General features: G+C 36.9%; 1 protein-coding gene and 1 long non-coding RNA gene across 12 annotated transcripts in view; one reads left to right on the top strand and one right to left on the bottom strand.

Annotated features, from left to right (window-relative positions):
* The first annotated feature begins 1,125 nt into the window (after window positions 1-1,125).
* Window positions 1,126-27,198, top strand: part of LOC148275525 (dual specificity protein kinase CLK2-like) — a 38,064-nt gene continuing 11,991 nt past the window's right edge. For 4 of the 11 annotated variants that reach the window (XM_088235596.1, XM_088235598.1, XM_088235595.1 and 1 more), the window contains exons 1-3: window positions 1,126-3,483; window positions 25,171-25,249; window positions 26,115-26,181. In XM_088235596.1, coding sequence (XP_088091722.1) covers window positions 1,720-3,483; window positions 25,171-25,249; window positions 26,115-26,181 — 1,910 coding nt within the window. In that variant the 5' untranslated portion in view covers window positions 1,126-1,719. Of the gene's footprint in view, window positions 3,484-12,492; window positions 14,531-22,063; window positions 23,439-25,170; window positions 25,250-26,114; window positions 26,182-27,198 lie in introns of those variants that run through there. The other 7 variants (XM_088235600.1, XM_088235602.1, XM_088235599.1 and 4 more) reach the window with 4 other exon arrangements.
* LOC148275526 (uncharacterized) lies at window positions 16,283-18,268 on the bottom strand. The gene is made up of 2 exons (XR_015824008.1): window positions 17,957-18,268; window positions 16,283-17,575 (listed from the first exon to the last, which is right to left on the bottom strand). It is a non-coding gene; the product is annotated as an uncharacterized LOC148275526 (long non-coding RNA).

Here is a 27,198-nt window from a genome sequence, read left to right as displayed (position 1 = left end):
ATGACTTTACACCAATTACCATATACAAAAAACACAACACACTGTATATTTGTTTTGAACTTGAAACCAATAACTAATAGGTTGTATCAAATAATACTAATAATTTCAATTAACATAGTCTCTTGTTTATTTATGCGCCTGCTGAAAACGACCTCTTTTATATGTCATATTTATTTAGCGAGTATTTTTTTCGGAGTCCGTTAATGTTTTGAAATATTTTAACACATACATTAATTACATCTTTTCGTACTCCAAAATAAATATGGTTATGAATATATCATGAAATATTTTGAAGGGTTTAGTTCTGGAGAGAAACGCTTGTTTTAAGTTTTAAAGTTGGCGCATAAACACAATCACACCCTCCCTTGTTCATAATGTGTCATCGATCTCATAAATTCAAATTGATTACATTATTACATCAATTGGTTAAGTGTTTACTTTTTGTATTAGCGCGATGTGTGAGAGAGCGTGAATTGTGAATACCGTATTTTATCATTGTTAGGATTTTCATGAAGGATAACATCTTAATATTAAATTTCACCCGGTTTTCCGAACCACTTCTCTATTGTTATAATGAAGTTCCTTCTGTGGTAGACAACCTAAAGCCCTAGTACATTTTATTTTGTATGTAGTTAAAAATATCCGTAATCAATGTAGAATATATACTTTTCCAAGTGAGTTTTAGAAATCAAATACTCTTCTAGTAGTTTTAATATCATAATCTAAACCTTTTTTCAATTTTGTAGTCAGCGTTTTTGTTTATACGTATGTGCTTACTATTTATCTAAGGTATTTTGCAGCTATGATTTTACCAAACATCTAGCGATTTAAGTTATTTGGCACAAATCTTATTACGTCTCAATGATTTGTGATGGGCTGACTATTAATTTGGCTCAGTTTAGTTATACATTTTGGGAGCACTTAGCTGCAACATGAAAAAGTAGTACTAAAGATATTCCGGCACCTTCGGGTCTATGGTTGTTTAGCACTGGTTCTATGAAGGCATTCTCTGGTGCTACTATCCGATCTGTTTTCCGTTCTTCAGTGTGAACTGTGAACTAGTTGAATCTGTCGTACACCGTTGAAAATTTAGTGGCATCTGAACAAAAATCCTCGTTATTTTTTTTTTTTTATACATGTGCTAGCCGCGTTTACGATCAAATTAAATTGAGCATTCCGTAATTCATTTCTCATATATCTTGCCAAGCTCTTCAATTTACTGACAACGATGTGAAACAATTACGTTTTTTCTGATTTAATGAAAAGAAAGCCCCTTTTTAGTTATTGAATATCTTCAGTGAAGTTCGTTACCAGTACAGTGCTGCCACCTGATCCGAGTTGGTCGCCTAGCAGATGCTGTAATCAGCTTCGCAAGAAGTGTGCGCCTTTTCGCACATCGTGGTGGCGGTGGGAACACGCGCTGGGCTATTTCCGTCGGTGAAGTATCGGTAGACAGAAATACCCTGCCCGTCGGGGCGGCCGCCGCCGCCCGTACTCCGTACAGTGTCTCCGTGCCCGCGGCCTGGCGGGACCGCCGCCCCGAGACCATAGCGAACGTCAAAAATGATATTTCACCTGTCGTACACTGTCCACTGATCATCCTTCTCCGCTTTCAAAATGACTTGATTTGCCGTAATTCGGCTCTATAGATTTCCCGTGTTCAATCTAACGAGCGCTGTTTTGTGAGATTCTACCGGTGAAGTGTTTTCGGCCAGCGAAATGGCGACCGAGTGCTACTTCGATAATACGTCCTCGCTAAGAGAAGATGTTCCCGTTGTTCCTCGTCGCGAACCTCCGAGGAATCTGCTGTTTACGTGTCCGCCACCGCAGCTAAACCTTGTTATCATTCCTCAAATTCAATCCCTCTCACTGTCCTCTTCCCCTTTGCGGGTGTCTCAGCCCGCTGTCGAACATGACACAAACAATAACACCGACAAAATGAACGGTGCTCTGAATATATACCCTAGTGTCTACAATGAGTTTATTCAATCTGGAGTTTCTTCGAATCTGCCAAATGTGCCCGGAAAGCCTGCTACCGGCGGAAATTTTTCGCTTCGTCATGACGCTAAACCGTTTAGCCCCGCCTACAATTTAAACAAGAGTGACGATAGCTTTCCTCGTGATAATTTGAACTCTCAGGTGCAGACACCTTCGGTCTTCTCGGCTTGTGGAGTTGAACTATATCCGTCGTTAGTGGATAATTCGACGGTTATGCATTGTACGGATCCTTTAAATCAATATTTTACAGCGAAAGTGAATATGAAAAATGGTGATCAGACTCTTTCGGCGAATAATATTAGTACCGACCAAAGTTTAAATATGCACAGAAATCAGCATTCTGAGCCAGACTTTACGAAAATGGACTCTGATTTTTCCTATACCTCTGATGGGAAACATTCGTCATGGCCATTGTTGCCACTAGTTTTAAATAATCCGTTTTACGACGGTTCAATGACAACTTTAGATCCAAGTGTTGAGCAAATCGTGTTTCCAGAAGATTGTTCTTCAATAAAAAATAATTTCGTTCCTCCGTACAACTCGTTACAAGAAGACTCTTTCGGTGGCGTAGTGGAAAATACAAGTCCGATGCGATATTACTATGGGAGTGCCACTTTGGTTGAATCTGATCCGTGGACGCCGATAGTTCAAACTGTATGCCACTCGGAGACTGGAATAAATGCTGTCGCTGACCCTGAGAAAGCATTTACCGATCTTCAGAGTATCCCTTACGTTCCTCTCGAAAATATGAACGATGGCTTATACATGGATTACGCAGCCGACGTCGAAGATATTCCATATGTAAATGTTAATAAGAATAGTTCTCCCTTCGCGTTGGATTACTATGATACAGTTACAGAACTGGAACAGTGTTCAAACAGTTTGTCCCCTTACTTAGAAGATGAAAAGTCACAATTAACGGGTAGCATTATCGATGACGCCAGTTACGTTACACCTCAGAATTCCGACGAATCTGACACCTCGTCTCCTACTAAAGATTTACAAGAACTAATCGACTTCACGAAGGATGGCACCAGTATGGAAAGTTCATGCTCACGCAGAGAAGTAAGCCCGGAAGCACCTTCGAGCTATTCCGTAGATTGCGATCAGTCGTCCTTGCACGTTCCGACCTTTAGCATCAACGAAGACTTGGGCAGAGGCTCTCTGGAGCCAATAAAGCCTTCGGAATTCGCCATGCCCGTTAATCTGGAAGATTACGGCATTCCCGGGAACATCGAAACGGCCCGAGAAGCGAAGGAAGAATTTCGGGCCACGGTAGAAGAAGTGGATCAAGGGAAGAAGTGGAACTGGTTGCGCTGTCCCGGGGGCGGGGGGCGTAGCTCGGAGGGCGCGGCGCACCAGATCAGGGTATCGGATCCCGAGGGTAACACTGTAGGAGTCGACGAATGCACCCCCGTAGGACCCGACGAATGCACCCCCGTAGGACCCGACGCTGAGGAGGATGATGAACCACAGGTGGAAGAGGTCTGAAATTTTTATTTGTTCATGAAACTTAACGGTTTTTTCTGATTTTATTACGGTTCTTTGCTAAATACACCTTCGCTGAAATTTGTACACTGTTATGGATATTTTAATGTAAATTTGATAATAATATAAAATTGTACTTTTTATTACAATTTCTCCTAAAAATGATCATTTCTAGTACAAAAACCGCCACATTGGTATTTCTGGTGTATTTAAAATAGAATCTGTATATTTTAATGATCTCAATAGTAGGTTTTAGCCTTCGCTGGTAACACAATAACTACTTTTATTTATTTCTACGACCACTAGATAAGACTTTAATACATCGTATCGTGATTTTCCTTTACGAACAGTGACGAAAGTAACAATCAAACATGCGCCACAGTTGATTACTACGGTTGAATAATCTCGACTATTTGTTTCGTCCGTTTTGCGTGCATCTCGCTAATTGACGTCGCTTGCGGTGCTCCGCGATACCATCTGCACATGTAAATACTTATTCTCGGCAGTCGATATCGAATGCAAGAGTTGGGAAAGAGACCATCGCTTATTTGGAAGGTTTCCATGTATGTGCCAATAATTTTCCCGACTTCTGCCCTTCGGGGCTTGGCCGGCCGAACGAGCGCGGGCGGGTCTCCCCTATACGCAGTTCGACCGATGGAATGTGCACCCGCATCTCTGCGCTCATTCGTGTAAATACATTACCCTATTGGTCTGACTAACACAGATACATTACCTCTCCCGCGTTTGATCAACTAATCTTTCCGCACATATCCAAACGAGCGAATGGCTCGATACTATGAAGGCATAATACTCTACAATAGGCAAAAGTTGTAAGTTAATTAGTTATTTAAGAGTTAGCCTCCTTAACATGGTTTCACTCACGTGGAAGGATGTCGATCTCCGCGTGATCATGTTCAGCTGCCCGACTGCCCGACTGCCCTACCAAGTGGCATAACCAGATGCAGGTTTGTTCTGGAAGCCGGGAGATAAAACGGTCTGTCCTGACGCTGCCGGAGATATCCACCAGGAACATTAAAACGGATACTCTCCAAAATGACCGAGTTCTCGTTATAACCTCTTATCAGCCTGAAAAAATGGGTCAGTGTGAACTTATCCCTTCTAAGTTTCAAACTGTTGGTCCCTATCAGTTTTAAAGGAATGAAGATCCATGGAGATGATCTCACTCGATTATGCACGGATTATGTGGGAATTCATAATCATTGAACACAAATAATACCGCATATTCCTCGTAATTTTTTTTCTTCATTTTACAAAAAATACATAGTTATTTTCGTTAGAGCTTTTCGCGAATATTTCTCGAGTATATGCGGAATTCTCCGCATTTCAGTTGTACTGATTGTGCGTCATCCACCCAAACATTTGACCAGACACGGGTCCCCGTGCTAGCGAAGGGAACCTTGATCAGAATATTCTTCTGCTGGCATTCATTTCGCGCTATTTCCGTCTGTATTCATCCTCTGTTTAGCACAAGTGAGCCGCGTGCTCGAATGTTTATTATTTTTCGTCTCATGTTTTTCCTTTCTTCAACATTGTTAGAGCTGTTTAATGTTTTTGTTGAAGAAATAAACATGCATCTCAAATGATGACACGTGTATTCTTCTGAATTAGATTGATGCAAGTGAATAACCATATCAATAAAACTTTAGGAACATCTTGGAAATTGCAATTCTGGGATTATAACTGTTTTATATTAAATTATATAAATTCAATATTAAATACGATTAAAATGCATCGCTATTCAAGTTATTAAAAATATAAATCATAAATGAAATTTGCTACCAAACTTTAATGTCCGAGTTGAGGTTACCATTGCTCTCCACCAGAAGAACAATTGCTGACCTTACTCTAATGCACAAAGTCATATGCACCATAATAGATTGCCCAAAATTTTTGACCATGATAAACTTTCGTGTACCCACGCGGACCACCAGACTCCAACACATGTTCCAGTGTGAGTACAATAGGACAAACTTCACCCACCATTCTCCTCTCCCCCAGTGAGCATCCACAGAACAGCTAATAGTTATGCTGAGCTGTTGGACTTGCTCCTCACCACTCCTGCTGCTATCAAATTAGCTATCCTATCCATCGAATGGCCATCCACTCAATTCTCCACCTTTTAATGTGTTTCTCTATCTATGCAATTTACAGGGCGTCTTATTGCTGCATTGATGTAGCAATATTTTGATACTATTTTACCGGTCCGAAGAAATCAAACCCGGAATCTCCTACAGTACTATATAAGTCGTCGATCACTGCGCAACGGAGGCAAACTTCTTTGCACGATACAAATCATCCATCGTTGCTTTTTAGTGATATATTTATGCACTGTCAATTCACTACATGACCATCAGTCACGCCTATTCAGAATGCTTTTTGAAAATATTTTTTTTATATCTTCGGTAATATAATCTAACAATAAAAATGCATTATCGTAATTTATTCAATATCTGTCTGTAAGCTAACTTGTCTTCTATTATAAGAAGATCACGTTTTGCATTGCACGAACGAATTAATCGCTGCATAGTTACATTATTATTTCAATGTCACAATTTGATTGAAAATGCATTTTTTTAAATTACGTAATTATTTTCACAAGGTTAACCAACCATCGAAAGATCTCTTTAATTTGTTGAAAAATAAATCATATGTTTATACAGATTTATAATAATATATTTTATTGCTATATGACACTCGGTTTCGGATATTTAAATTTAAAAAAATATGCTGCACACGTTACCTTAAAATATATTTAAAGGAAATGTATTCCCTTAAATTTTGAATTTCACCGCGTTCCGCGTTGTCGATAAAACAGTGCTTCACAGTTGGTAAAACAGATAAAACCAAGATGGCGACTTGACGTCAGATTTTTACACGGCCGAAGGAAATAAAGAATACAGATTGTTATAAAGAGATTGACTTATAAACTTAAATGTCGTTGTTTTGTTTTTTGCAGAGCGAGACATATATTTTATTAGTCAATCAATTGAAAGGAATAAAATATTGTGTATATTAGACAGAATACACATAAAAGTAAAAACACGATACTAAATCTAGTTTGATAATATTCCTAAGATGACCTGTAAATTCGTTGTTTTTATAAATTTGGGCAATATTAAATAAGTTCGTATTAATATAAATCTCAGCAAGCCACTTTCTCTGGCTTGTATAAATCTCCAACAATCCACAGAAAGTGGCTTGCTGAGATTTTAATTATTTGTAAAAAGAAATTCATTGAAATGTTAAAAGTATGCAATGTATACCAATGTTAACATTTTTTTTAATTACGTCATCATTTTTATTTTCAATATTAACAATAAAACATAATTTGCCATTAAAACATCTACCAATTAAATGGTGAAAAGGCTGTATTGATTGTATTTTAAGATCTCTATTCCTGTTGCGTATATTTCGATCATCTGCCGCAGGGTCATCACATTAATCGTATATCATAAGAAAATCATCACCAAAAAATAATTACTATAAATATGGCTTCAAAACAAGGTTTATTGGCAACAGAAATGTTTTTCTAACCATTTCTGACCGGCAATTTTTTTTCCTCGTAAATATGAATACTATTTGAGAATCCCAATATCGAATTCGAAAACGTCAGTAATAATTGTGATGTTTTTTATTTAACATTATTTTTATTATAAACACGAGAAAAAAAGCGCTTTTTTAATTTTTCTTTATTTGTTATTCAATAATATTGAATTCGGTATATGTGTGCATATGTGCATATCTTAAAAATGCGAAATAGTTATTATTTTTAAAGCTCCAAATACGATTTTCTAAGCCACTACGAGGTGGTTGACCGCCGTGAAAACATCAATGTTGATATATTTTGGTTTTAATATATGGTAAAATTGACTTAGGCTTGCCCAGCTTGGAAAAAATAAAAACAATTTGAAATAACTTACTCGATGTGGGTATTTTGTATTTACAAAAGAAAAGGTAAACAATCCTACACAGATGTATAATTTATCCGTTGGATTCCGCCTCTGCATTACGAATCGACGCCAAGAATGCGGCGTCGGTTTTCCCGGTCACCTGACGTCGCGACATTGCTCGCTTTCGCCGAGAGATGGCGCTCGGCACCACAACGATACTAACGTTGACATTAGTTTTTATTAACATTAAAATTACAACTCGATTTTGTGATACATTATATCTCTAAATTTATTCATTATTGCAATTTAAGTTTCAATTTATCTTTATCTTCTATATGAATTACGTGTAAAAACTGTTGTTTTTTCCTCCAAGTAAAAAAATTCAAGAAATGGATGAGAGAAATTCTAAATTTTGTAAATGGATCAGTTTATTTGTTATTTGAGGTTGAATTCAGTTATTTGTATCAGTCCATCTTGACTTCTCTACCAACGCTTATTATTAATTAATATTTATTAATATTCTGTTATTTCTCTTAAAACTTGCTTAAAATAAAATTATTAAAGATTCTTATTGTATTTTATCACATATATATTTTTATTAAAATCTATGAAACAATAAACCGTCTACCTACGGCCATTTTAACTTACATTTGTTATGTGAACTCTCACACTAAAGTATAAATATTTTTATATAATCACTTGCATTTACTATAATTTGTACAAAATTTATTCATATTTGGACTTATTACCCATACGTAATTCTCCTTTCTTTGAGTGCCTGGAAGTATCAATACTAATTCTTTATGCGCGTGTTGCCAACTTTGCACCGCAGTCCCGCTGATTTAAAGACACTTTAATGATTAAACACTCTGGAAACATACGCTTTTTGATTTAAAAGTATTTTGACTTAGTATTATTTCTATACGATTGCCGTTTTTCTAATAAACCCCTAAAATAAACATAAACTTTCATCATGTTATCCCAAATTCCAATCAATCGATACGTATCTATGTACATAATAAAGTTGACGTCTTTGAATAAATCAATGTTAACAAGCTGTAAAATTATGGGATTACATGAAAGTATCTTCAGTGCGAAGGCGTTTGCGACATTTCTGAGTTTTTATTCGTCTAAAAATACCTCTTGACTATATTTTTTTTGCCGCCTTTCTGAAGATCGGTTCGCTTTGGTTTTCCGAACGACTTACTCAGACCTATTTCCCATCCAGTGGTAATTTTTTTCGCTTCATCTCAATGCTGTCATCGGTATTTTTAGTTTTCGTTCAGCTCTCCAATATGCACCAGTTTTATAAAATTAATTCTCTTTGTCCACATTTCTTTCGTATGCAAAAGTTCTCGGCTATGTGTTTAAAAACAAACATAAGAATCAACGTTTCTTCAAATTAGGTTCTCTTTTTTTGAACCAAAAATGCATTTTTTTTTCAAATGAATTATTTTATTTATCGACGCATACAAAAATAGTCCAATCCTTCAATATCGCGTCAACAAAAACATTTGGAAAATGTCAAGTCCTTTGGTCTGTTCAAAAGAATATGTTTATAGATTCTAAGTAGTCATTGAAAAAAGTTTTTTATTCTTATCGACACATGCGAAAAATAAAAAATGTACTTTACAAATTAATAATAATATCATCTGCTGATAACAATACTGACTAAACTACAAAGTTTAGTTTTTTTTTCGATTTTTTTTACTGTACGTTCCAATGAAAAAGAGAGCGAAAACGGATTGAATTAGCTTTTTGTTTTTTTTTTTGAAAACCCTTTGGCGTTCTCAACCCAATTCTAACTTTCAGAGTTTCGTCACTATTATTGTACTCAGAAGACGATTTATGTAGTTTTATTGAATGTCGAACATAAAATGAAGACCGGTACCAGTACAGGGCAAATGATGGAGCAGAAATAACAGTGCGGACGGTGGCTTAATAACAACTTAATACCCCGCGCATTCTAATGTTGGCGAGATGGTGGGAATATCTCGGCCACTTGCCAGATGAAATGACCACGACGAGGTGTGATGACGTATGGATCTCGGGCTCTTGCGAATGTGTTGTGTTATTTTACGCAAGTGAACACACCAAGAAAAAGCTCCCATCTATTTTTTTAAGTGACGTTTCTCAACCATACCGATATTCGCCTTAGTTTAATCCTATCCGAATTCATCGGTTATTTACAAACATTATAAGATATTTTTGGATACCCGCCGCTGAATTGAACGCAGAAATTCTGATTTCATCTGTGATTCTGAGTGCATCTGATTTTTATTTCTTAAATATGTTTTCTGTGAAAATTTTTACGAAAACTCTTTGAGAATTTTTCATAACTTATATTTTATGCTTCATCGTTTATCTTCATGCCTGTCAGGAGTCAGGACACGGGCAGGTCACGGGCTTCTTTTAACTCTTAAAAAACTTTGCTACACATAAGACGAGATATATTGAAATAAATGTATTTAAAAATAAAGAAATTACATATACCCTGTACCTACTTCTAAAAAATCTGTTTTCCATAATTTGTAAAAATATCAATATAATTTTTAGACCCGTTATAGAAAAAAAAGACTGCATTATTTAAAAAAAATAAATCAAGTCTTATATTATATGTAGACTTACGTGACTTCATAGCCACACGAGATTTAACGTCTCCTTAGTCATTTTTTTTTCCTTTTTACTTATCCTAGAATATGCGTTACCTATCGGAAATGTTTTGTTGACTAATCAATTAAGTACTTTTACGTCTTCTTTTTAATTTGCCTTAAGTAATTTATCGTGTCAGCGAACCTTCTTCCATGTAAGTTTCTTATAACAAGCGTGATTTGAAATATTTTCTTTTGTTTTCTTGACCGCTGTATACTCGCAGTTTGCCAACAGTCGATTCTTTTATTAGTTGTAGAAAATGCTTCAGCTGTTTCTGTTTATCAAGATTGAAGGAAAAAAAATGAGCTTGTTATATTTAGAGAATGATGTTTGTAAACATAACTAAGTATTCTTGGCTGACCAAGAATTTTCCTAACGGTTATTCAAAGTCCCGAGTTTTTGTCCTAAGCAATAGGTACACTTAGAATAATTCACTTTAGTTATCCACTAGTTTGTACTAGACTATAAAGCCGTTGTAATATGACTTGATTGGTCTGTTACAATCATTTCGATTGACTGAGTCAATTGGAGTCAATTTATTACTTTACATGAAGATCTACGTTCGCAACAGCGCTCTATGTACTTCGTTTATATAACCATATCTTTAAAATTTCATTTAAATCAAAATAAGGCTGACAATACCAGTGCGTCAATTTTAAATGATTTTTTTAGTGTTGAGCTAGCTTCAATTTTCTTTCGGAGATTTTTATTTTATTTTGACGTCATTCGGCGATTTTATTTCTCGTCTAATAATCACGTGAAAAATGTTGTAAAATACGTTCGCTATAAACTTATTTTGTGCGCTTAGTTGTATTTTCACGAACAAAATTAATAGAATTTCCAAAAATGTTAATATTTCTTAACTTCAATACATCATTAGAGCATTCTGATACTATTCCGTGTGAAAATAATTTAACCTTTGTTAAATCATCCGAAGGTTTTGTTGAATTTTATATTCCTTCGAGTATCAGAATTTCTATACCGCCGCAAATACCGGTGATTCATTGATTTGGCTAGATTTCCCCATTTTCCTTGTTTATTTTCGAGCATTTGACCATTAGTTTTTATTTTAAATCACCGTTGACTTCGCCAATTTATCAAGAAATAATTGGCTCGTATATTACGATGTAAAAATAACGTCATATAACCAAATAATTACATATTATGATCTTTAACCGCGTAATTCATTGAAAAGACATTTACCAAAATAAAAGCATAAAGTTGATTATTGTTCCTTTGGCAAGGTTTGTTTGTTATTCGGATCCAAAATTAAGATGCGAATCCAAACCAACATTTCGTTTTGAAAACTTATTTGCCTTGATCGATGTTGACAATATTGATTTAATTAGTAATTAACTAATAATCTATGTTCCGTTATCCCTTTAGCAAACGACAGAAATAATAATCTATTAGATTATCTTGCATAATTAGGGTAAAAGTATTAAGTTTCGTGTCTTTGCTAGGTAAATCAGATTTACGTGGGATTTTATCGGCTGTAACGGTGTATGATGTACGTCCGTCTCACGTTTCGTTAACGTGTTGCATCACATCATATTTACTTGGTCAGATAATATTATCGATAAGTTAACAAGTAATATGATATTAAATTTATGTGAATGCAAACGCACTGTAGGGTTATCGAAATCGATGCTTTAGTAGTTTTTATATAAACAATATTGTGTATTGTTATATAAGTTTATAGGTGGCCTCCGTGGTGAAGTGGTTAAGATACTTGACTCACACACGAAAGTTTCTGGCTTCGATTCCCGATGAAAACACAAAAATTAAATGTGATTTTTCACAAGCCTGGGTCCACTGTGTTGTAGTTCACCACTGTAATTGTGCCTCGAGGCCTGTTGTGGTGCGAACAAAAAAATGTGGAAGCTGTGTTATTTTATAGCTTTATTAAAATAATTCAATAAACACACCATAAAGTTATAATGTAAAATAATTTATTTTCAGAAATTACATAACCAAAATTTAAGTCGATTATAATCAGATCTCTTGACATGTCATTTTATTTTATCTATTCATGATCGAGGGTCAGGTAATGGTATTATTGTAGGAAGTAAAAAATATTTATAAATATAAAGTTTACTTCCGTAATGTGATGGAATCTGATACAAACTTGGTGTCAGTTCTTATTTGTTATGCTAGAATCGTAATAGTTGATTTATTAAACAAATAATGTCGTTATTTCTTACTAGGAGGCCTGAATATTTTTTAAAAGTTCATTATAAAAGTTTCATATACCGTGCCAGACTTGTAAATATGTTTTCATGTCAGTAATAAAATAATTTTAATGAAAATAATAATGAATAATAAAATATAAAAAAAGGGCAAATGTCGGCCTCGTGGTGTAATGGTCAGCGCTTTTGCCTACCAAACAAGAGGTCTCTGGTTCGATTCCCGACACGGTTGATATGAAATATTTATTTAAAAGGGTGTATTCACACCAGAATATTTCATAGTCCGTGGACTGGTACCTGAAGCGTACGACAGATCATCTTATTTTCATGTAACAAAAAAATTATCAAGATACGCTGCGATCGGTGTTCCAATGCAGTGCCCTGTGCACCATTAGGTGCGGAAAGGGAATGATGATGATGCTGTAGTCAAATACAAACTAAAACCTGTACTATTTTCAGTTTCTCGTTAGTAATTTTATGAGCTCCATATTTCTAACTGGTCCTCAAACCTTAGCTTCGTATATGATATTTTAGTTAGCTCTGATCACGTTTTCTGCCTATCTGGCGCGAAGGTACTTCACCATAAATGGATTCTAATAAGGCAGCAGCATCTTGCAGCTTGCCTGAAGTTTCAGGGAAAACTGAATGAGTTGTAGATATGATGTAACCGAGTTCATTAATTTATCGTTTGTGATTACGAAATAATATAATCTCATCGGCGATAGACTCATCAATGATGTATGGTTCGCTTATCGCGAGTAACTTTTCACCTACACAATCTACACATAGCTGTGATATGAATATCAACTCGGAAGATGCGAGTTTGCAGCATCGTTAGTGTGTTCGTGTTTATCATTATAACTATCTGTAGTTTATTTATCTTATATGAAAACATCTCGGAACAAACGTAGTGTTACTTTGTACTTAAGAAACAAACCACGACCAATGTAAATATTTACTTCAGTGGAAAGTTTAGTGAACACCTTAATCAATTTATGCTTTGTTCCGTAGACTAGAGTAAATTTACTTTACCAAGCGCTTAGACTGCGATGCAGCCGCTAATTTTAAATATCTTGTTAACTTTTGAGATGCACCGCTTATTTGTCATTCGGTCGCGCACTTTGATTTTTTGTTTTAACCTCGAGTAACTTCCTGGACTCCTCGGTCAACTTCTTTCTTCCCGAAGGGATAGTCGACACTCGAGACCCTTATTACGCATTCTACGCTATGCACTAAAACTCTTTATCTTTCATATACGGTCTTGCATTGCGTCGGCTTCACCGCAAATGAGTGAGTGCTCGGCCAAAGCCGATTACCTCGGTGGCTCGTCAGTTCCGTGACCGGTGGCCGGTGGCCGGTGACCGGTCACCAGTGTCAGTGGATCATTGTGTTGAGTAACACGCGAGTTTCACGAGAGTTGCCTTATCAGTTACGGTTCAGTTAAGTGTCTTCACTCGACATTCGTCGATCATTATTCGCCCTGTTAGCATCTATATTTTTTTCAATTTTTATTGTAACCTTTATAACCGCAAACAATGTGTCCTGAAGTGCAAAGGCGACGCAAAAAACTGCTGAATTTGTAAACACGATACCCGCTCTAATGGACTGGTGCCAATGCACTTTTCGTTGGCCACTTCTCAGATGTTAGTTTAATTGTGATAAAGTGTTGATTAATAAAAATCTGTTCATGTCGTGTGTATCAGTATTCACGTTAACGTGAATTAAGAGTTAATTTCCCCAGCCAGTCATTGCATCATGTTATTTCCTTTCTGGTGTGTGCATCGTATGTTGTACCTGTGGTCTAGACCGAGTGCATTTTGGGAAAGTGACTGTATTTCACAGAAAGCATCCATCAGCATGTGTTCCTCCGCCTCTTGCAATATATGCGCCAGCGGGACGCCATCAGACACTAACGAAATTACTGAGAAAAGAAAAATTCAGAAACATGAATCAACATCACGGGATCATTCCCAGACGCGCTCGGACGTCTTCGATGAAAATGCAAACATATTGAGGCTCGGGAATATCCAGGAAGATTATCGCGATGATCGAGACACGCAACCCGAACAGCAAGTTGACAGTTCAGTTATGGCTCACTTAAGCACAATTGGTTTGGGATATGCGAGCCTCATCGGTTCAGCTCTACCGGCATTACGACGGTTCTTGAAAGTCCTCGATGATAAGGGTTACAAGTGGGAGTACTTGTTGAAGGCACTCAGTTCCATGGCTGATGCAGTATTTAATCCCGAAGAAGAGGATCTTCACAAATCATCGGATTTGCCGATTCCACAGGTCTGAATAACATTCAATGTCACGAATGAATCAGTTGCTTGTCGCGTGAGTTGGAAATGTTTAATAAAAGTTCTTTTTTATTATGTCCGAGAGATAACCTCTGACACTGATTTTGTCTGTTTGTCTGTCTGTCATTTGTTTCCTGGTATTATTTATTAAGTATTTCACGAACCCTTTAAACTAGACAAGACGTTCATATTGGTCATAAATTAAATTTATAGGTTTACAGATTGAAAAAAACAATTGCTCTTAACTCGCTTCAGAATTTCACTAATCATCATGGTCATTTTGAAAGATTGCTTGTTTATAAATTCCTTTAGTGTCTCTGTGTAAGCTGGTTGGTATAATATGAACAATGTTACATTCAGTGCTTTAGAATCTTTAATAGCCTTTGTTTATGCGTAGGTGACAGAAAGTTTCTAATAAAAACTAGTGTGCGTGCAAATACAAACGAAATTTGTATGTATACTTGGTTCACCGACAGGCACTAGCACATTAAGAGGATGCGCGGTCTGACTTTTCTTCATACAAACGTATTCCAGTATTTTCTCCCTGGATTGTGGCACTGTGGCGTAGATATCTACCATTGGCGTATCTCTATCGTTCGCTTTTTAAAATATTTTTTATTAGAGTTAGAACCATCCAAAAACCCCTAAAAGCGCCTAGTTTTAGCTGCTAACCCTTAATGTACGGTATACAAATTTATATAATCACTTCTTTTTTTTGCCTACCACCATCAGCCATCTCGCAAAATATACCTGTGACGTATTATTTACGTGAGCGCTTATAGCTTTTTGCAGTGCATAAACAATAGTCGCGGTCATGTTGTCCTCTCCTACAGCTGAGGAGAGCTTTAGTCACTAGATGGCTCCCTTGCCAAGAGTTTGTTGCGCAGAACTTTCAAATAGCGAAGGGAACACGATTATTCATTGCCTCATAAAATATATATTCAGCGGTGACAACTTCGTATTTGCGTCTTTTTCGTTTTCCGTGTAAACTTCGCCCGATGTCAAGTTGACGTTTGGTATATAAAGCCTGTTTACGATTCCTTCGCAAATTAAACACGATCATAAAATAAAATAAATTAAAACAACTTTTATTTTAACTAATTTTTTTTTAGTATTAGTTAAGTATACCTTTATAAAGAAGCTTGTATAGCTTTGAAACCGGTCGGTAGAAAAAAAAAGTTTTAAAACAAAGTTGTTTTTTTTTAATAAAATTTATATATGAAGCACTAACTTTGTGGTTATTCATTATAATAAAATAAATAAAACAACTTTGTTTTTAACCACAATTTTTTTTCCATCGACTGGCTTCTAAGCTAAACAAGCTTCTTTCTCAAGGTTTACTCAACTAATGAATTATTTTCTATTTTATTTTATGTTATCAGTATGCTACCCATGAAACAAATAAATCAAGTCTTTTTTTCTCGAAAGGATGGTAATGTGAGAACTTGGATATCTTAGAATTTAAAAAAGCGAATCATAAGAAAAAATAAATAAATAACCAAACAAATAAAGTTGTTTTATTTATTTTAAACTATATTTCTTTTAGTCCACTCCTGCCTAGATTCGAACGCATGCAGCTCGCATTACCATAATTTCAAGAAAAAAGACTTTGTTTATTTGTTTCATTGGCAGCATACTGATAATATAAAATAAAATAAGAATGAATTCATTGATTGAGTAAACCTTGGGAAAGAAGCTTGTTTATCTTTGAAACCGGTCGGTGGTTAAAAACAAAGTTGCTTTTATTATAATAAAATTCTTATTTTTATTCTGCCACGAACATTCCATTTAAAGTAGGAAAATGACATGAATTTCCATTTATCACCTTTAATTTAATGATGAAATATAGTTAAATGTCTTTATTTTATAAATTTATTTCAATTCGTCTTCAAATGCACAATGCTAGGAGAGTGGAATTTTCCAATGTCCCACCAATCCACATTCCTTCTTATAATAATCACACGGAACGTAGTCACTCTTTGGCCTTTTCTTGAAAGCAGTCAAATAAAATTTATCTTGTTTTAAAAAAAAAATCTAGATGGCACAGTTACAACTCAAAGTTGGTCAATATTCTGGAATCAAATCAATGTTCCACCAGCTACAATGGGATGTCCCCACTACGAAGCTCATATAATTCCAGTTCTTCTCTAATCAGATCGCCCATATGGTTGTGGTGCCAGAATGGCCACAGTAACTCAGTAGGCGTAAGTTCCCAATGTAGTCCCTGCGTATTGTGGAGCGTAATATTACGGGGGCGGACGCACCTTGTATCGAGTGGTGACACTATACAATCTAAAAGCGACCAATATTCTGAATTTATCCTTTCTCCTAATACCCATTAATATTGACAAATTACAACAGGGATGGAGTATACCTTAATGAAGGGAATATCGAAGTCTAGCTATTTACAGAGCTTATGACCCGTCAATAATAATAATAATGTTTGGATAATTTATATAGCGCCATTTTTGTGAAAATCACCTCAAGGGCGCTGTACAATAAATAAATATCTCAACACGGCTTGCATCTACAGAGCGCATGGACGGTTGGGATTCTAGTTCCTCGTCTCCAATTATGATATATATGAGCTAGATAACAGAACGTCTTGCAGCTACAGAGCGCATGGACAATAAGAAATCTAGCCCCAATTTACATTTTAAATTTTTTATTTGACAATGAAGTTTAGAGTTTAAGTGATATTTTAAAACGAAATAAAAAGCAGATTTATAAAATTAGAAGTTAAATAGCAATAAGTCTTGCAGCTACTGAGCGCATGGACGGTTGAAATTCTAGACCCCATTTACTAAATTTAGATATTTGATAGTTGATAACATTTACATAATATGATTTAAAAAAATATGATACTCGTAGCTATCATCACAAAAAGTCTTGCAGCTTCAAAACGCATCGACAAATGGAATTTCAACAACATAAGAATGATTTAAAAAAGTTACTAATAAAAATAATTTTAAAAAACGCAATAATAATACATTGAGCAATCAATGTCAATAGCTGGTTTAAGTGGCCACTTTACACACTGTAACATTCAACATTTTGCCTGTGTTTGAACATCCATATTTCTTCAATTCTTCAATTTGTTGATTTAAGTGAAGTTAAAGAGCTAAAACCTTTATTGTTGTGTAAAGATTCATTTGACTGAATTATTTCACATACTAGGCAACGCCTAAAAACAATTTTCCAATGTTTAAACTTTTTCGTGGACCAGTTGGTTTTATAACAATATTTGAGTTTGTCCAAATGTTTGTAGACAAGAGACTGGATTTCACCCCCTCGGGAGTCGTTAAGATTAACAAATTACATCATGGATGGAGAATACCTCAATGAAGGGAATATGGAAGTCTAGGCATTGACAGGGCTTATAACCTGTCAATGGCTGGTTTAAGTGGCCACTTTACACACTGTGTAACATTATTATTTGCATCTCCATCTCCATAAATATCTAAATAGACAAATGTGGTCCAATAATCATGTCACAACTTGTTTCCATTTTCTAACAGTCATTTACGACAAATAGAAAATGCCCACAAAATTTCAATAAATAACAATGGAAATATTTATACTATCTGTTTTCCGTTATCTTTTTCCTGTTTGCTAACCCCCCCCCCCCCTTAAACTTTTAAACCTCAAATACAAAAAAATATATATGCGCACGTGACGGGCAATATCTTCCAACCATACAAAGAACAGACTCATCAAAAGGAAAAAAAAACATGTCTGCCTTTCCGCATATTGAATATTTTATTATCATCATTGTAATTTTCACTGTATTCACTAATTTCAACTAAGAGGCCTACTTAAGGCACTTAAAGAAAACTTTATATATATTTTTCATTTTATACTTTGTAGGAGAAAAATATTGTTCTTTTCTTACAATATTTTGTAGTATAAATACTATCGCGAGTGATTCTAAGTTAGTATAAGTCCCGATGTTTAGATAGCTACCTTAATACCGATCGACGCATAGCTAAAAATGGTTTATACGAATTTATCAACAAATAATTGAAAAATACTGTTTTTAATTGAATCGGATTCACTTAGTAACACTTCATTATAAAGTATTATAAAAATTAAACTTTGTTATCAGTGTTACGGAAAAAAACCTCCCGGCTCTTAAGTTTCACTGATTAATTTGTTTATTTTTTGTTTAGATTCTATGACATTGTGAACAATATTCTGTGTTTATTATATTAGTTTTATATCACCCGTCGATGGGAGGAGTGCTCTCCCGAAACTATAGTTGTGTTCTTGTAAAATAATAAAATTGTGTAACACTGATAACAAAGTTTTATTTTTATAATAGAAAAATACTGTATTTAGAACAACAACAAACCATCACGCTGTTTCCCCGTAGGGGTAGGAGACTTCGCTTCCTCTGCATTCATACGTCTTCTCATGCGCTCACGCCGATTATTCCTACTCTTGACATGTCCATCTTCGAGTGTTTGTTGGATTTGATCGTGCCATGTCTTTCTCGGTCTCCCTCGTTTTCTGCATTCATCAACATTCGCATCGTAGATCCTTTTATCCGTTCTTTCGCTGCCCATTCGCTCTACATGGCCAAACCAACGCAGCGCCCCTTTCTTGATTTTGTCGATAATGCAAGTCTCAGCATTACATGGTGCACGAATCTCGACATTTGTGCACCTATCATACATATTTTTAATACCCATTTGCCTGAGAGATCGCATTTCGACAGCATTCAGCCTACTTTTATAATTATTTTTCCAATTCCTTACTCCGCTCCCATACATTAGAGTCGGCGCCAGAACTTCATTGCGAACTGCTACTTTTGCCTCCTGCGGTAAAGACTGTATTTAGGCTTTATTATGTATTATTTAATGGTCGAGAAATGAATCCCCCTCTTAAATCAATGCTTCATTTTCCTTCATATTCCTCGTAATGTTGTGTTGTTTTAATGGTTGAGTGTTTTTTTTTTTATTTTATCTATTTGTTTATAGATAATTAAGTTAACTAAGCTAATTTTTTTCATTCTTTTTTTATTTATCGTATTATCAGCGTTATGATTTTTAAAGTTTTGTATTTCTGAAATTACTCAGCATGTGACGTCTCAAGTTCTCTTCTGTCTTCTCGGCCAGTTCTGCCTATTGGTCCGTTGACGGTCAATCTTTCACAGCTCTCTTATCATTGGTTGATTAATATGAACCAGTGACGCCGTTCAAAGTAGTTCGTTTTTATTATTTTTTTCGTACATTTTTAAGAAACTGCCGTACGATTTAATGCTCTTATTTTTACCGCGCTCAAGAAACCATTTTTTCTAACCGATTTCCCGTAGGGCTGAAGTTTCTTATTCATGTTGTCTTTAATAATTTATGAACAATATCTAAACATAACAAATTGTGATTATTATACCATAATAAATTAAATAAACAAATAAACTAATCAATAAATGTTGACCGCTTTATAAAAATAATTTAATTTAATAGCAGAATCATATTTACAATTATTTAAAAAAAAAAATATTTATTGACAATTCTTGATGGAATTCCATTGTAATGATGTTATTACTTATATTTACATATAAGTTATTAATTTTAAAATACTTGTTACACTTCCACTTCCACTTATTTATTTGACCAATTAGCGCTTTCACTCTCTAAAGGGCATCTTCAGACTTGTGAATATTATTCAGTGTAAGGATAATTTATATAAAACTAAATATTATCTTAAGTGTAGGTACAATTATTGACCTTATTTTATACTTCAAGGTACTTTTATATTTAAGGACTTTTACCCTGTTCAGTTTTCTAAGTAAAATAAGACAAATGCTTTAATTTTCTTTCCGCGTTAGTTATGACTAGCCGAGCTCATGCAATATTCGGGCACATTAGCCTACCGGGTGCGATGTCAATCATTCTTCACCAGGAACAGTTCAGAAATAAAGCTACCGCATGTCATGATAAGGTTGAGAGGATACCCCAAGCCAAGATAACGCTAATATAGTGTTGACGATCAATCGTATCCGAATCAATTTGTTCACTAAAATGTACAGCTATTGTTAAAGTGTTACAAATGTTAAAATCTATTTCCTTTAAAGCCTGTTAAAAATATGAGAGAGAAATAAGTAAGTTTTGAAGTCGAATGAAATTCCGACATAACTGTCACTTAAATAAAACGAACGCCTTGATGTGAAAATAATGTCGCTAGGTTCTCTCCTATTAACAAATAAGAGTATCTAGGCGTCAGACACAGATTTTATGCGTCAGAAAGAACTCTAAAAAAATAATTGGTTATTTTATTTTTTCCATTTGTTTTACTATCTTTCCGAGTGTATGTATCGAGACGTTATAGGAGCCGGCTTTGTAGTCCATCGGTAGATACATACAGACAATCGTTCAGCGTACCGTCCATGTGATTTCCAAAAGTCATGCAAAATTCATGTTCAAGCGAGCAGTTTTGCTTAAATAGGGATTTATTAAAAATTATAATCGCTTTGAAGTGAGCACTTTTTATCACAGAAGCCTATTTAAAATATAAATGAGAACTATTTTAAATGTTAATGACGTAAGGAACGCGGACTAATTGATTGCGGTCATTACATTGGCTTGTTTCGAGCATATGATGTCGATATGACAAGTAGGTTGAACATATCGAGGTAAGATACCGATAGTACAGAAGTTAAGTATACCGTCTCGATATATACAGATGAAGATAGCGTTCATAATCGAGGCACTGGGCTGTTGTGGTGTAAAATAAATCATTTATTTAAGATAACACTGAATGTATCATTTTGTTGCTCTGTAGTCTTTCAAATGGCATAAATAAGCCCTTAAGCAATAGTATAGATAGTACACAATAACTTCCGGAGGGCCCGATCTCGGTTTCACGAGTACGAGTACTAGTACTAGGCAAGGGACATCGACGCGCTATGTATCGGTTCGCTAGACATTATGTCACACGATTGTATTGCGCAATCTGGTGCACGGTGTATACAGCGGCGACTGTACAGTGTACTGCACTATGCCTATACAGGTAACTGCTGAACTCTCGATTATCCGACGCGCTCTCGCCAATCCGTGGGGATTACTCTCCGCGAAAGGCCACTTTAAAATACTTCGCGGACGCCAGGAATAGCTGGCGAAGCGGCAGTCGAAGAAAATGAATAACCGGCATAGATTTACAATATCGACCCAAATGAATTGTTTCAACAAATAAGGACATTAATATTTTATTTTTCCTTTTTGCTGTGTGGGCAAGCTTGTCAAATTTTCTTCATGGAAATGTTTTCCCGTTTACGGTTGTTTTTTTTTTTTATAAAAAAAATGTAATCGATTGAGATTTGTAAATAAATTTGAGAGCGGGAACGTTTAACGGTACGTTTTCATCGACGATGAATGGATCTACCGGTATCGGCAGCCAGAGCCAGAGGCGTTCCTCCTCCGCTCCTCCGCGCGCTGCTGGTATTTATAGTGGCGCGATATTTGGCAGCGCCCGCTCCCCCGCGGCCCCCCTCCCCGCCGCACCTGGCGGCCCGGCCGGTATCTTTAGTTCCATCCCTGGCCTCCTGGCCTGCAGGCGCTAGGGAGGCCCCGCCGGCACGCGCCAGCCGCACAGCGAGAGACTTCCCGCGCCAGATGGTTTTCCACTCGGGATTTTTCCGCGATAGTGAGAAGCTCGCTCCGGGCATGAGTTCCCGCGCTCCGGAGGGCGGGCGCCTCGCCCCGCCGGCGAGCTCCGCGCGCAGGCACCGCTACGCGCGCGCCTCCACGGCCTCCGTCACGCAGCTCCTGTCCGACAGCTGCTCCAGTCTCCTGCACCGCCTCACGCGGCGCGTCCCCTCGGAGAAGCCCGATCGTAACGCGAACCTATCCTTTTTCTCTCCCGTCTCCAAGTCGACTTACGAAGATCTCAAATTACTCAAAGAGAAAAAAGACTCAGTTTTAAACAGCGTTAAGAGATACGAGAACGAGAGGAAGTACGAAGATAGACCGAATTTCTACTCTTCCGTTAATGACAGACTTCGGATTGACGAGAAGTCGACACTCTTGCCTCATTCCAGCTCCTCCAAAAGAAGTCGAGAGCCGGCTTCGAGCAGCGCGGCTCTCAAGATAAGGTCCCGAACGGAAGATGTTCGACCCGCGCTGTCTTCTTTCGCCTCCACCCCGGCTCGCGTCAGGCCGTCGCCGCCCGCGGCCGGCGCCGCCCGCCTCGCGGCCCGGGAGCGGGAGCCCGAGAGGGCCAGGCCGAGCTCCCCGGCGCTGGGCTCTACGCGGAGTCGCCTGGAGGACAAGTACTCGGCGGTGCTGGACGAGGTCGCTCACAGGAAGAAAGAGCAGAAAGAAAAGGAAAAGGACGATCGCGACCGGACTCTGGAGCCGTCCGCGCCCAGGGGACTCGTGAGGAGCTTGACTACGGCCGTCTTCGGGGAGAAGATGTACCCGTACGTGAGTCCGGCCGCCCCGCGCGAGAAAACGAGAGACAAAACCCCCTTCCAGTGCCGCAAGCAGCGCCGCTCCGAGAGGGAGGACCAGCCGCGGGGCAAGGACCGCGACAGCGTGTATAGGGTCCGCGCGGGGCGCAGCGCCCGAGCCGGGGAGAGCTCCACTTCCGAGCGGCTGCGCCAGATGCGGCTCTGCGACGTGGACCTGGGAGAGGCTCCGCCGCGGCGCCAGCAGCAGCAGGTGGCGTACCGCGAGGACGACGAGGCCACTCCCACGGCCGACCCCGCGCTGCTGGAGCGGGAGACCAAGCGCAAGGAGATCCAGAGCCTCATCATGAAGTACTCGGCGCTGGACGAGGTGTACGGGAGAGCGGAGCCTCCGCCTCCTGCTCTCGCGCCCTCGGCGCCCTCAGCGCCCCCACCGCCGCCGCCCGCCACGCGCCCTTTACGTCCTAAACATCTAAATGCGGATACGCCGCCCGTAAGTGGATTTTTACCAAACGCGAAAATGTTTTTTTTATATATGATATTCGATTTTATACTGTGATTTAGAAATTTTATCTCTCGCAATGCGTACCAAATCTGAGCGAAAAATTGCAACGATAAAATGCACGGTGAATTGTTATTGTTACCTTTGTTTTGACAGACCGCTCGACTAGCGGCGGTCGATATTATTTCGATCGTGACTCGGGATTAGTGTTTTCGTTTGTCCCGAGGTTCCGAGTTGACGTTTCAAAATGTTTTTTCAAAACTTTTGCCTTATGAATCTGTTGCGGTATTTCTTTAAGGTAATTTACGCCGTTCCTAAGTTCCCGCGAACTATTTGGATAGTTCTGTACAGCCTTGACCCATTTTCGCGAATTCCAGTAGCCGCACAAATATAAACAGAGATGTCACCTGAGAACATCGGCCGTGGAGTGTTGTTTGATAGTTACTTTCGTTTTCGCGTTTTCGCGTGTGAGAAGTCAGTGATTAGTTTATTTTTTTATTTTTTATTCATTACTTAATGCAATTCTTCAAAATGACCATTTTGGAAGTACACTCTTTTGGTAGGATATTTAGGATTGATACTTTTTTATGAATGCTTTGAATGATTGTTAGTTTGACAGATTTAAGGCCAGGTTGTTTGATCTGTAGTTATAGTTAAAAATCATATGTAATGGTTAAAGTTTTGAAAAAGTATTTATTTTTTCATACAAAAAGATCTTATTTTAGAATTGTTACTATTACTTTCTATTTTAATGTATTAATATGTCGATGATTTTTTAACTATTACTAATGATAAAGCAACCGGGCCTTAGTGTTTAATGATTATTAGTATAAATTATTATGCTGTTGATCGTAAATTTAACTCAAATGAAATCCAAAATAGTATTTTTCTTAACGTGGGAAAAGTTATGATTTTTTTTGTAAACTTTTATCAATCAAATTTTTTTGCCAAACATAAACTAAGAAGGCATGTGTGTGAAAGTAAAAGGTTAAATTATGAAATCAAAATTATATTCAGTACATCAAATGTTTATTTTTATTATTATTGATGATTGCATGAAGTATGTAAATGTCAAAAACTTTATTTTTACTGACTGTAGGAAAAAAGCTTTTGATATTACTTTTGACAAATTCATTTACTATTAATTGTTATTTTATCATCATAATGATGATTACATCCTAGTTACTTATTGAATTCAATATTTTGATAAAAATAATATGTGAATGATTTATCTTTAAATTATGAGATCTATGACACATTTTACTAATACCATCCTATCAACTCAATATATTATTTTGTACACATACATAATATACTAAACCACTCATAGACAATGATTACAACTTTCACACCAAAGGAGAATGTTTTTACATTTAATTACTATTTTTGTTGTTAAATGTCATCCATATATCCTAGATCATTGATCATTGTGTATTCACACACCACAATGATTCACACTTGCTACGTTGGTAGCAGTTCACTCTTTCTAACTCCACATTTGACACCACTAGAAAGAATGAAACATTGTGTTAGCCATGTCTGACGGGCAACCGTTCCCTTGTTTGATTGTTGGGTACTCTCGCTCGACCTCGTATTGTGCGCTGGTGATGTGATGTGCGTGACCTGCGCGTGACCTGTGCGTGCCTGCGCGTGACCTGCGCGTGACCTGCGCGCGCCTGCCGCCCCCCTTCCCGACCCGCCGCCTCCGCCCCGCCGCCCACAGAGCTCCCGAGGAAGAGTGGTCATGGATGACACGGACGGCCACCTCGTCTACTGGCCGGGATACGTAATGGGAGACAGATGTTCGTGACTTCACCAAATTGAGATAAATATTTATAAAATACAAATAATCAATAACACACAAAAATTAAACAAATGTCTCGAAACATAATCATAAATGCCATATTGAAAAGGACGTATAACCATTGGCCATTGCATCGTAAGAGACCAGTACCGTGATTTGTTCTGTCTAGTGCCATTTTGTTTCCTGTTTTGCAGCTGTTTATTTGACAGATTGTCGTGTTGATGGTTTCTTTCAAACTATAAACATAAACTTAATAAAGCGGGTAAATCAGTTGATAAGTAATAGGGAAACAATTTTAAAACTCGCCAACAAATATGATCTTGTTCCACTTAAATAATTTTTGTTTTTCTTGTTCGAGATTAACATTATTATTTCGTTTGTTCAAAAACTTGTTTAAATTTAAGTATGATAGTTTTAATTTCTTTAATTATTATATTGATTGTTTAATTTTTTATAAATTAGTCAATGTCAGAATGATGCCCCCCCCTCTAAGTTAAATAATTCAATCATGTCAGAATATTTTTGTGATTAGCATTCCACGCTTTGTTCTATGTTGTCTCTTATGCATACTTCACACCAGAGGTAATGATATTATTCCATGATAATCTGATTAATAATTTGGTGATATAACTAATGCGACACTCGATATTTCTGCTTCTCTACTCAAGAATAGATTCGACCCAGAAAGACTGCCATTAATCACTTTCAGTGTGTTTTAGAACAACAACTTTGATGTTCGATTTCTCGTCATATTTTCGACAGTTCTGTCACCAAGTTATTGTACCGAGAACCCTCTGTGCCTCTGGGATGAAGTTATCTGCCACTTGCCAAGTAAATAATGTATGTGGAATGTTCTCTTACAGATAAAATCTTGACTACTCTGGGAGAGGGAACTTTTGGAAAAGTCGTCGAAGTGAATGATTTGGAGACGTAAGTGGCCTTTTTATTATTTTTAAAATGGTCAGACTGTAAAACTCAATACCTTTATTATTATTATTTATGGTGATTTATATGGCGCCCTTTTAGACGAAATCACCTTATGGGATGTTTTCTACGATAATTTGAAATAATAATCAGATTGACAGTTTTTTTTATTAAATTAATAAAAAAAATAAACAAAAAAACAAAACAAACAAACCATCACGCTGTTTTTCCGTAGGGGTAGGCAGAGAGGATAGAACGCCATATCACTCTAATCTTGGCATACAGACCTCGCTTTCTCTACATTCATACATTTTCTCATGCACGCACGCCGATTATTCCTACTTTTGACATGTGCATCTTTAAGTATTTGATGGACTTGATCGTGCCATGTCTTTTTCAGTCTTCCTCCTTTTCTGCATCCATCAACTTTCGCATTTAAAAATATATAAATTAAAATAGAGTAGTTCAAATTTTAGATTGTTGGCATCGTGGTGTGGTGGTCAGCGCATTTGCCTACCATGCAAGAGGTCTTGGGTTCTTTTCCCGACATGGTTGACATGAAAATATTTATTCAAAATGGTGTTTTCACACTAGGACATTTCACAGTCCAAGCGTAAGACTGATCATCTTACCTCCACGTAACAAAAATTATGAAGATACGCTGCGATTGGTGCACCAATGCAGTGCCCTATGCACCATCAGGTGCGGAAAGGGAATGATGATGAGTTCAAATATTAAAGATATCTATGTCTACACTGTTTATTGTTCTGTTGTTTTTGAAATAACAGGATTATATAAATAATATACAATTTATTTTTGATTTTATTTATATTGTAAAAAACTAACCACACAAATCCATTCAAGTTGTTAGGGAAAATTCTCTGTGGATGTGTATTGTTAACTATTATAGCAAATATACGACGAGTGATACTTCTCGAAGATATCACGAAAGCCAGGAACCCGTTTACTGGTTATTCCAAATTTGTGGACTTAAGGATCACTCTTCTTTTATTTCTATAATAA

The sequence above is a fragment of the Micrasema longulum genome, unplaced genomic scaffold (genome assembly GCF_059751315.1).
Source record: "Micrasema longulum isolate JH-2025_06_02 unplaced genomic scaffold, ASM5975131v1 h1tg001408l, whole genome shotgun sequence".
Lineage (NCBI taxonomy): Eukaryota > Metazoa > Arthropoda > Insecta > Trichoptera > Brachycentridae > Micrasema > Micrasema longulum.
Note: the sequence above shows the minus strand (reverse complement) of the source record. Positions and strands in the feature narration are given on the sequence as shown.